The 12,322-nt window shown below is 46.1% G+C and overlaps 1 protein-coding gene across 27 annotated transcripts in view; it reads left to right on the top strand.

Moving 5' to 3' along the window:
- PHACTR1 (phosphatase and actin regulator 1) overlaps positions 1-12,322 on the top strand; it is a 549,201-nt gene that overhangs the window by 513,243 nt on the left and 23,636 nt on the right. For 26 of the 27 annotated variants that reach the window (XM_055570606.1, XM_055570602.1, XM_055570604.1 and 23 more), the window contains one exon: positions 402-558. In XM_055570606.1, the coding sequence (XP_055426581.1) occupies positions 402-558 (157 nt within the window). Of the gene's footprint in view, positions 1-401; positions 559-3,271; positions 3,767-12,322 lie in introns of those variants that run through there. The other variant, XM_055570629.1, reaches the window with a different exon arrangement.

A 12,322-nucleotide genomic window follows, 5' to 3' on the forward strand; every position in this document is an offset into this window, starting at 1 on the left:
CTCCAGCCGGCTGCCTGTAGGTCTCATTTATCCTGCACGTGCCAGCCCCTCGTCCTCCGTTCTTCGTGGTCTGTTTTATGCTCCACAGTCTGTCCTACCCTCCTTTGTGATGTTCCCACCAGGTGGGGAGTTCCTGGGGAAGCAGAGATCCCGTCACAGGTTGCCCATGTGCTCCTCACATGCTCAGCACACTGGGAGGTAGACAGGACATGCTGATGGCAGAAACCATGAAAGTGACATACAGTCACTTTCCTCCTTTGACTGAGGTCTTGACCACCCTCAGGAGTTGGGCTGTTATATCCGTCTCCCTGTCTTGCACCCTGTGGGCCACAGCTGACTCTGGGGGAGCCCGGAGCCCAGGTTGGCGATGGCTTTATTAACTCATCTCTGCCCTCCTGCAGGCTCCCTGGCCATGAAGGTGTGCAGGAAGGACTCCTTAGCCATCAAGCTCAGCAACAGGCCCTCCAAGCGAGAGCTGGAAGAAAAGAACATCCTTCCCCGGCAGACAGACGAGGAGCGACTGGAGCTGCGGCAGCAGATTGGCACCAAGCTCACCAGGTAGGTCAGGGGTCCCTTGGACTGTTTGAGGTGCACTCGAAATCTCACTCTCTTTGAAAAGCCTGTGGCCATGTTTGCGGTCCTCATGGAGTGAGCACGATTTAAAACATAATTTTATCCTGACAGTTTTAATAGCATAAAAATATAAGGTGGCACTCTAAGAATAATCCCAAATTGGGAGAAGGGGGCAGAAACAAATAACATGATATCCAATGTTAAGGCTGTTGTGTAGTCACTAAGTCATGTGTGACTCTTTGCAACCCGGTGGACTGCAGCCCGCCAGGCTGCCCAGTCCTTCACTGTCTCCCAGAGCTTGCTCAAATTCATGTCCATTGAGTCGGTGATGCCATCCAACCATCTCATCCTCTGTCGTCCCCTTCTCCTCCTGCCCTCAGTCTTTCCCAGCATCAGGGTCTTTTCCAGTGAGTTGTCTCTTCACATCTGGTGACCACAGCACTGGAGCTTCAGTCCTTCCAATGAATATTCAGGAATGATTTCCTTTGGATTGACTGGTTTGATCTCCTTGCAGTTGAAGGGATTCTCTAGAGTCTTCTCCAGCACCACAATTCAAAAGCATCAATTCTTTGGCACTCAGCCTTCTTTATGGTCCAACTCTCACATCTGTATGTGAGTTTCTACCTAAAAATGCAAAAATACTGTTCTTCTAAAAATGTTTTCTCATTGATGCTATTGGGCAGACTCTCCTAAACCTCAGTCATTTGAATGCTTTGATAATGAATAACTATCTCAACTAACCGTTATTTGAGAGGTGTGGGCTGCACTTCAGAGGTGAACACAGTCAGCTGGGTGTGTGTTGCTCTGCCTTATGTATACAGACTTGAGCCAGGTGCAGAGAACCAGGGGGACAACATGGCCATCCACTGGGGTATGTGGTAGATGAAATAGAGCTGGAACCTAAATTTATTTTACATCATTCTTCTTTTGAGTCAGTTGTGTCTGTATTATACATATATACCATGCTGCTGCTAAGTCACTTCAGTCGTGTCCGACTCTGTGCGACCCCATAGACGGCAGCCCACCAGGCTCCCCTGTCCCTGGGATTCTCCAGGCAAGAACACTGGAGTGGGTTGCCATTTCCTTCTCCAATGCATGAAAGTGAAAAGGGAAAGTGAAGTCGCTCAGTCGTGTCAGACTCTTCGCGACCCCATGGACTACAGCCTACCAGGCTCCTCTGTCCGTGGGATTTTCCAGGCAAGAGTACTGGAGTCGGGTGCCATTGCCTTCTCCGTATATATCATGCAGGAGTACTTATACATAACTTATAGATAAAGAAATAGCATATGTGGGGGTATGTGCTTTAAAAATTAAATTGAGTTCTCCAAAAGGTTCAGAGACATTACTTTGCCAACAAAGGTCCGTCTAGTCAAGGCTATGGTTTTTCCAGTGGTCATGTATGGATGTAAGAGTTGGACTGTGAAGAAAGCTGAGCACCGAAGAATTGATGCTTTTGAACTGTGGTGTTGGAGAAGACTCTTGAGAGTCCTTGGACTGCAAGGAGATCCAACCAGACCATTCTGAAGGAGATCAGCTGTAGGATTTCTCTAGAAGGAATGATGCTAAAGCTGAAACTCCAGTACTTTGGCCACCTCATGCAAAGAGTTGACTCATTGGAAAAGTCTCTGATGCTGGGAGGGATTGGGGGCAGGAGGAAAAGGGGACAACAGAGGATGAGATGGCTGGATGGCGTCACCGACTCGATGGACGTGAGTTTGAGTGAACTCCGGGAGTTGGTGATGGACAGGGAGGCCTGGCGTGCTGTGATTCATGGGGAGTTGGACACGACTGAGCGACTGAACTAAACTGAACTGAAAAGGTTCAAATCCGCAGGTCTGAGGGTCCCGTCTCACAGCCACATGAGCAGGTCTTTTTTTCTCCAGGAACCTCTAGTCCGTGGAAATGTAGAGACCTCAGGACACTCCCTCTCCCCTCCAGAGCCCCCAGATGCACGGTGCCACTGCTTTCTCTCTTGGTCTAGGCACTTCAACCTGAACCCTAGGACGTGGTCAGCCTGCGTGATCTTGGCTATCCAGTCCACCTTTAGTTCCCTTCATTTACCAAGCTTTTTACTCCCCTAAGATTAGTAGTCAGCCCACATACTTCCATTTTATTTATTTGAAATCCATCTTACCTCACTCCACACCCCCCAAAAAAAGTCATAATTTAAAAAATGAGACGTGGAGCCATGCTTCTCCGTGTTCATAGTGAGGGTGACCTCTTGATCAGCCAGAGGACAGCTGATCTGGCCCTGCTTCACTTCCCAGCTTGGAGCGTTGATTGACTGAAGTAAACTTCCCCTCGTCTGCCACCTAGAAGGTGGTTCTCGGGCCCATTGGAACGGGATTTTGAGGGACCACATAGAAGTTTGATGCCTGAAGGAGTCATTGTTTTGCTTCAGAAACATACTTTAGAAAGTGAATCATTCCATAAGTCACCAAGACTACTTATTTTTAAAAAATTTTTTTATTATGGTACAAGTCACTTTGTATATAACATATTATTTTAACCATATTTAACTGGCACTAAGTACATTCACATTGTTGTATAACTCTCTCCATCATCCATCTCCTGACTTTTTCACCCTCCTAAACTGAAACTCTGATCCCCTTAAAAACGAATACCCCATTCTCCCCTCCCCTCTTGCCCCGGGCGTCTACCAGTGTACTTTCTGACTCTGTGAATTTGACTGTTCTAGGTACCTCGTATAAGGACTACTGATTTTAAGAGAAAGGAGCTCAGACTCTGAAACAGGATCTGTTCATAGTTACTCAGGGCCTCCTCTGGGGAACAGCCAGCTTTTCAGACCCACCTGCCCATTGCTGTCCAACTGAGATCACTTCCTCAGTCCCCTCCAGCACCTCTGCAAGCTTTGGATCATATACGGGGAGAAAAAGCCTGGAAAGAAGAATAAAATGGGAGGTGCCTTGCAGTATACGTAGGCACGAAATTAACCTCAAGAATAAATGAAGATTTGAGCAATCTGCCTCTCTGACACTTGTTCCCCTAAAACATCTCTTCACCCTTAAAATATCACCGTTAGGGAATATCCCTTTAGGGAAGCCTTGGAAACCTTGCTTGGGTTTGGAAAGGATGTTTCTCCCTGTGATGTGCTTTTCCTAGACCAGAGTAGCTGGTGATTCAGGCCACTCACCTATGCTTCTTCCCAATGATTAAAGGAGATACTGACTTTATTTCAGCCACTGAGAGTATTTACTTTCTAGGGCCGCCGTAACAAAGTACCACTGGCTGAGTGGCTTACCCATCAGAACTGTATGGTCTCACGGTCTGGAGCCTACATGTCTGAAATCAGAGTGTCAGCAGGGTTGGTTCCTTCTAAGGGCTGTGGGGGAGAATCTGTTCCAGACCCCTCCCTGGTTCTGGTGGTTCACAGACAGTCTTTAGCCTTCCTTGGCTTATAGATGTATCATCCTGATCTCTGCCTTCATCTTCCATCAGCATTCTCCCTTGCTGTGTGTGTCTGTCCACATTTCGCCTTTTTAGAAGGAAACCAGTCATCTTAGATTCAGACCTAACCCTCATCAACTTGTTTTAACTTGATTACCTCTTAAAAGACCCTGACTCCAAATAAGCTCACACTCTGAGGTGTTGGAGATTGGACCTGGACCTCAACGCTGTGTTTTCAGTGTATTTATCTGGCCGTGTTGGGTCTCAGCCGCAGCATGCAGGATCTTCATTGCCTCGTGCTGGATCTTTCCTTGCATCACACAGACTCTCCAGCTGCAGCCTGCGGTCTCTGGTTGTGGTGTGTAGGCTCGGTAGTTCAGCAGTTGCAGCACAGTTGGGCTCCAGAGTGCTTGGGCTCTGTAGTTGTAGCCTGTGGACTTAATTGCTACACAGCATGTGGGCTCTTAGTTCCCTGACTAGGGATTGAACCCGAGTCCCCTGCACTACAGGGTGGAATCTTAACCACTGGACTACTAGAGAAGTCCCAGGACCTCAGCATTTGTATCTTGGGGAAATGCAATTCAAACCATACCAGTTGGGGAAGCATCAAGTGTGTCTACCTAGAAAAGGGGCCAGAAACTCAAATGCATGCCCAGAGCCAGGCAGGTATTGAACATAAGGAAAGCAGGCAGTTCTAATATTATCAGGGTGTGCTGGAAACTGGGGTGAGATGAAAAGTCCACCCTTTATCAAAAGGGGTTGCCACTCTTCAGCTTCAGCCCCTGGTTGTTGTGGAGAAATGAAGAACCATTTATCTGATATTATGAAAAAACATCTGAATTTTTTTTTAAATGAAAATTTCAAATTTTTTTAACATTGTACAGACTGAGCATGGATTAAATTTAGCCCCAGTATCATGTCTCAGCCTGTGCCCCTGGATTTAATTTCTGACCTGGAAATCATAGTTTTTACTGTCTACAGGATAGTCCTAAATGCTATGGGCATGCACTATACACTTTGATGACATGAGATTGAATTCTTCAGTGTGTGATAAATGTGGACGTGTGTGTGTGTCTGTGTTGTTCAGTCACTCAGTCATGTCCAACTCTTGCCAACCCCATGACTGCAGCATGCCAGGCCTCCCTGTCCTTTGCTATGTCCTAGAGTTTGCACAGACTCATGTCCATTGAATCAGAGATGCCATCCAACCATCTCATCCTCTGTTGTTCCTTTCTTCTCCTGCCTTCAATCTTTCCCAGCATCAGAGTCTTTTCCAATGAGTTAGCTCTTCGAATCAGGTGGCCAATCTACTGGTGCTTCAGCTTCAGCATCAGTTCTTTCAATGAAGATTTAGGACTGATTTCTTTGAGGATGGGCTTACCTCATAGCTCAGTGGTAAAGAATCCACCTGCAATGCAGGAGACCTGGATGTAATCCCTTGATTGGAAAGATCCCCTGGAGAAGGGAAAGGCTATCTACTCCAGTATTCTGGCCTGGAGAATGTCATGGACTGTCTAGTCCATGGGGTCACAAAGAGTTGGATGCAACTGAGCGACTTTCACTCACCTCTTTTAGGATTGACTGGTTTGGTCTTGCAGTACAAGGGACTCTCAAGAATCTTCTGCAGCACCACAGTTCAAAAGCATCAATTCTTTGGTGCTCAGCCTTCTTTATGATCCAAATCTGACATCCGTACATAACTACTGGAAAAAGCCATAGCTTTGACTAGACGGACCTTTGTCAGTAAAGTGATGTCTCTGCTTTTTAATGGGCTTCCCTGATAGCTCAGTTGGTAAAGAATCCACCTGCAATGCAGGAGACCCCGATTCGTCGGAAGGATCTGCTGGAGAAGGGATAGGCTACCCACTCCAGTATTCTTGGGCTTCCCTTGTGGCTCAGCTGGGTAAAGAATCTGCCTACAATGTGGGAGACCTGGCTTCAATCCCTGGGTTGGGAAGATCCCCTGGAGAAGGGAAAGGCTACCCACTCCGGTATTCTAGCCTGGAGAGTTCCATGGACTGTATAGACCATGAGGTTGCAAAGTGTCAGACTCGACTGAGTGACTTTCACTTTCACTTCTTTTTAATATGCTGTCTAGCTTTGTCATAGCTTTTCTTCCAAGGAGCAAGTGTCTTTTAATTTCATAGCTGCAGTCCACACTGTCCACAGTGATTTTTGAGCCCAAGAAAATAGTCTGTTTCCATTTTTTGCCCATCTCTTTGCCTTGAAGTGATAGGACTGGATGCTGTGATCTTAGCTTTTTGAATGTTGAGTTTTAAACCAGACTTTTTCACTCTCTTCTTTCACCCTCATCAAGAGGCTCTTTAGTTCCTCTTCCTTTCTGCCATTGAGGTGGTGTCATCTGCATATCTGAGGTTATTGATATTTCTCCCAGCAATCTTGATTCCAGCTTGTGCTTCATCCTGCCCGGCATTTCACATGATGTACTCTGCATATAAGTTAAATAAACAGGGTGGCAATATACAACCTTGACGTACTCCTTTCCCAGTTATGAACTAGTTCATTGTTCCAAATCTGTAGCAACTGGGAATTAGCATCTTCTAGGATCTCAATTAATTTGAATGGGGTTATGAGGATTAATCATTAAAGAAATATACTGTATCCCTAAAAAACCTTTTGACCCAGCTCTCTCTCTTTCAGGACTTTGTAGTCAGTTGGTTTTCAGAATATTTGTCATTGACTGTGGAAGAATACGTTAAGATGAATGAAGAAATTGGTTGAAATAGCTGTAGCTGCTTTTTTTCCTTAATGTGTATGAGTCTCAGAATCAGAAGGATTTAAGGGTAAAGCACTGGTCATTGTTGACAGTTTGAATCTGTGCCTACGGCCTGAGATCCAGTACCATGCATCACGGGGCATCAGATGTAGGAGCCCCCTCTGAAAATTACCAGAATTCTCCCTCTTGCCTCCTGCTTGGTACTTACCATTGTCATCTCTCTCTTTCTCTCTCTTTTTTAATTTTTTTTTTACTATTTCCTTTTATTTATTTATTTGGCTGCCCCAGGTCTTGGTTGCAGTGTGCAGAATCTTTGATCTCCGTTGCAGAATCTTTAGTTGTGGCATGTGGGGTCTGGTTCCCTGAAGCAGGGATTGAACCCAGGCCCGATGCACTGGGAGCATGGAGTCTTAGCCACTGGACCACCAGCGAAATCCTTGCTCTCTCTTAAAAAGCTGTTGTATTTTCACTGACAGGGGCGTGGGGAATGAGATAGGGGAGGTGGGGAATAATGTCCTGATCATTCCCATGAAACCTAATGTGTTATTTTCTCTTATGTAGAATTTAATATGCTAGAAAGAGAGAGTATTCTAAATCTGTATTTTATGCTCCTAAGTAGTTCACACTACAGGCAGAATATAAAATAATATATACAGAGGATTATGTGCGGCTTTAAATCGTCATATAATGTTCAAGGGAGAAACTTGAAATCCATTTTTCATACTCGTAGCACAGGCAATAAAAGCAGTATTAAATCCTGCCTTCTGACTGGAGCTTGCATACTGTTTACGGTTTGGGAAAATCAGCATTAGGAGTCTAGTTCCAAGGTGGAAAATGGCATCTCCCCCAGACCTAAGGGCTGATGCCGAGTGTAAGCTGGTACCTTCCCAGACCAGGTAATTGCTGCAAAAAAAAAAAAAAAAAAACACTTTCTAAAAATAGGAATAACAATCAAAGGCTCTAGGAATTCAGTTCAACTTTGGCTGACTTGAGGGTGCCCTAAACACACATCCCTGTGAATCACTTGATAGAAAGAGGGGAGGAAAATAGACTTGAGTGAAGTTTTGAAGGAGCTTCCTCATGCATCTGGCCTTGCAGCCTTGCAGCAGCAGTCTCATCCTCCTCTTCACCACTTGGGCTGTGATGAGGGACAGAGTGGAGAGGGGACCACAGGGGAGCGGGAAGAGGGCATGGATATCCGCTCGCCTTCACATCTGCAATGCATGGGTGGGAATGGCTCAGGTTGGTGGGCTTTTTCTGTGGATTCTGAGCCCTCCTGTAAACAAAACTGAAATTAGATACCAGCCACCAAGCTGCAACTGAGTAATTGGAATAAGCTAAATCTGGGCAAAACATGATGGGAATGGAGTTATTGAATCCTGCAGCATTTGCATAACAAACTCATGGAATCTTTGAGCAGCTCAGCTGCTTTCAGATCATTTGACACCTCCCATTAACTCACTGTGCAAAGTAGAAAATCTTCTCTAAAAGCCCTTCAGAAAGGCTGACATCTTCTGAAAGGTGCTGAGTTGAGTCAAGGCTACAGCACAACCGGGCGATGGAAAGTTAAGGGAAGCTACACATTGGTTTTATGTTTGTTTCAATGAATGGTTCAAACATTGTCCTGAGAAAGATTTAAGTGAGGTGTGTTGAGAGGAGGTGGAATAAAACTTCAGGACCATGTGGGTAGAGGTTGTGGCATTGAGGCGTGAGCCACACCCATCATGAAAAGTGAAAGTCACTCTGTCTTGTCTGACTCTTTGCAACCCCATAGACCATGGAATTCTCCAGGCCAGAATGCTGGAGTGGGTAGCCATTCCCTTTGCCAGGGGATCTTCCCAACCCAGGGATCAAACCCAGGTCTCCCGCATTGCAGGCACATTCTTTACCAGTTGAGCCACCAGGGAAGCCACACCTATTATAAATATTGCCAACTTGGGTCCTTGAATTCTGTAATCAATAGAAGCTGATTAAGAGGCCAGATGAGAGGCTCAGGCAAGGCTTTACTGGGACTCATGCTGCACCCACGGGAGCGAAAACAAGTAACAGGTGCCAAAGTGGGGCCGAGCTGGTTGCTTAAATGGGATGAGGGTAGGTTGGACGAGAGGAATGATGTAGGTGGTTTACTTACCCTCATGATGGTCCTGTGTGCAGGGATCACGCCCAGGATCCTGCTTGGGCTCCCAGCGCCTCTGAGATGGAGGTTGATTTGTGACCCTTTTGCATCTTGTTCACAGTTGCCCCAACTGAGCATGCGTGCAGTTACTTTTAGTCCCTGATAGTTTCTTTGTATGCTGTTGCTGGAGGAGATGTTTGTCCAGGTGTAAGTGCAAGCGCTCGGTTACAGGGTCGCAGGTCCCAGCTGGTCTCACAGGGACCCACAGCTGCTGAACGTGTCTCAGAGCCTTGCAGAGACATCTGCAGCCTTGCCCTCTTGTCTCAGCCTCCAGCTGTTAAGACATGCAGTGAAGACTGAGTTCTTGCCATCCTGTTGCCAGAGATGAGCCCTGACAGTGTGCCTGTGTGTGCCTGTGTGTGTGTGTGTAGGGGAGGAGTCAGTTTGCAGGCTCCACACTGGATGTCAAGGAACAAAGCCACGTCTGTAGGGCCCTTCCAGTGCTCTGCACTTAGGACTCGCAGCTGCCCTGGTCACCTGTGCAGTTTCCAGCAATACAGCAAGTGTGTAGGACCAAGGAGCTGCTTTTTGTCCAGCAGAAATAGAATCCAAATCAGTGTTTAAAACTTGCAGAGGGTTTTTTTTTTTTTTTTTAAAGTGGCCATCGTTGGAGGATGGGGAGTCTTGGGTTTTTGTGTTTGTTTTGTTGTTTTTTTTGTGGGGGTGGTGGGGGGGGTGGGGGGTGGTGTTGGCCACACCATGCACCACGTGGGATCTTAGTTCCCCGACCAGGGCTTGAACCTGCACATTGGAAGGTGTGAGTCATTGCATTGGAAGCTCAGAGTCTTAACCACTGCACCACCAGGGAAGTCCCTGGTTGTTGTTTTTTTTTAATATGTTTTTTAAATGGCTGATTATTCTAGCGGCTTTTCAAATTCAGGGCATAGAGGGGCAGGAAGAATACAGCTGTCTTCAGCTGCAGACCAAGCAGAGAATGCGTGAGTCCTGAGTAGGACTCAGTAGTAGTAGTCGTCCTGCTTTGTTGTTGTTCAGTCGCTCAGTCGTGTCCGACTCCGCGACCCCAGGAACTGCAGCACGCCAGGCTTCTCTGTCCTTCATTACTTCCCTGAGTTTGTTCAAATTCATGTCCATTGAGTTGGTGATGTCATCCAACCATCCCATCTTCTGTCATCCCCTTCTCCTCTTGCCCTCAATTTTTCCCAGCATCAGGGTCTTTTCCATTGAGTCAGTTCTTTGCATCAGGTGGCCAAAGGATTGGAGCTTCAGCTTCAGCATCAGTCCTTCCAATGAATATTCAGGGTTGATTTCCTTTAGGATTGACTGGTTTGATCTCCTCTCAGTCCAAGGGACTCTCAAGAGTCTTCTCCAGCACCACAGTTCAAAAGCATCAATTCTTTGACACTCAACCGCCTTTATGGTCCAGCTCTCACACCCATACATGACTACCAGAAAAACCGTAGCTTTGTCTATAGTATGGACCTTTGTCAGCAAAGTGATGTCTCTGCTTTTTAATATACTGTCTAGGTTTGTCATAGCTATTCTTCCAAGGAGCAAGAGTCTTAATTTCATGGCTGCAGTCACCATCCACATTGATTTTGAAGCCCAAGAAAATTAAATCTGACACTGTTTCCACATTTTCTCCATCTATTTGCCATGAAGTGATAAGACCAGGTGCCATGATCTTAGTTTTTTGAATGTTGAGTTTTAAACCAGCTTTTTTCACTCTCCTCTTTCACCTTTATCAAGAAGCTCTTTAGTTCCTTTTCGCTTTCTGCCATTAGAGTGGTGTCATTTGCATTTTGTTGATATTTCAAATAGGCTGCTGACGGTCACATTTTAAGAGGTTTCTCTTCACCCGGAAGAGTTAGATAAAGGAAGGGCTTTTACTTCTCCATGAGTTTTCCTCCTGCTCGTGACTGGGGTCATCTGCAATGATGATTCTTGTTTGTCGTTCATCTTAGCCAGTGTCAGATAGAAAGACCCTGTTTCTCAGAATATTTGGCTAAGAAAGAGATATGTATGTTTAGAGACGACCCCTCGGGGTGATGGTCCTGACATAACATCGTCTAAGACTTTGGAGCCTTTGCTGTTGAGAAAATGCTCTCCCAGCTGCACTTCATCTGACCACCTTCTCCCCAACCCTGCCAACGTGGCTGCAGTTGGGACTCTGTTCTTGTAGGTGAGGAAACGGAGCTGTGAACTTTAGAGATAGTGAGCAGTAAAGAGAAACACACCTTCCAAATCCAGAACCTTCTATTTTAAGCCAACATGGTGAGAGCAACATTTAGTTTAGTTTGGTTTTTGTGTAGCAGTGGGTGCCTGTGATTGGGGATTGTGTGGTAAGGTGGAGTCCTGAACCAGTGGCTCAGGCTCATTGGAGCAAACGTGCTCACGGGAGAGATAAACCATGGAAAGAAGAAGGAATAGGAGATGTTCTTCCATCTTGGATTGAACTGGGCTTTGTCTTGCATTTCATTAGCTCTGTCCATAATAAGTGGGCTTCCTTGGTGGCTCAGATGGTAAAGAATCTGCCTGCCAATGCAGGAGACTCAGGTTCAATCCCTGGGCAGGAAGATCCCCTGGAGAAGGAAATGGCAACCCACTCCAGGATTCTTGGGGCTTCCCTGAAATGAGTAGGAAGACCTGAAACACTTGACATTGAGGTTTGGCTCTCAAGACACTGGTACCTGATGCAGTGTGAGAAGCAGTGTGCGTGGTTCCCACAGCATGGTCCCTGGCTCACCAGCATCACCTGGTAAAATTCAGGTTTTCAGGTTCCACCCAGACTCTGAATCAGAGGATGGGGCCCAGAAATCTGCTTTTTAACAAGCTTGGTTCTGGTGCACACCACAGTCTGGGAAGCAGTGGTGCAGTAGAGAGCAATCAAAGACTGTGAAGCCAGGCCTGAGAGGGACAGCTCCATCCATCTTTTAACTAGTCAGGTTCCTGGCGAGCCTTAGTTTCTCTCCCTGTAAGACTGACTTTCCACTCACCGTTATCTAGGAGCACTAAATGAGTAATTCTCCACACTGTGGTAGATAATGAATGCTAGTCCCTTCTCTCTCATTGTGAAGTTGAATGCCGTATTATGCTAGACTTATTATTCAGAATAAGTAATGCTAGCTGCCCTAACAGACAAAGCCTGAATTCCAGTGGTTTAAGCCATTAAAAGTGTATGTTTCACTGGAGTAAAGCCTAACATGGGTCAGGTAGCTTCTATCCATATATTCGTCACGTGCTTCTAGAATCCATGGCTCCAGCATCTCCATAGCCAGGGAAGACGGCATCGTCAATACACCCATCACTTCTCCTAGTCCAATAAGCAGAACAAGACTCATTTTTTTCCCACAATGGGCTTTGTACCTGTATCACAAGGAGCCTGTTTGTGAGTTTCTTCACTCCTTTCACAACTGTATTTTCTGGATGTGAAGAAATATAGAATTATAGCACTTTAGAGCTGCCATGGA

This window comes from Bubalus kerabau, chromosome 3 (assembly GCF_029407905.1).
Source record: "Bubalus kerabau isolate K-KA32 ecotype Philippines breed swamp buffalo chromosome 3, PCC_UOA_SB_1v2, whole genome shotgun sequence".
NCBI classification, from domain to species: Eukaryota; Metazoa; Chordata; class Mammalia; order Artiodactyla; family Bovidae; genus Bubalus; species Bubalus kerabau.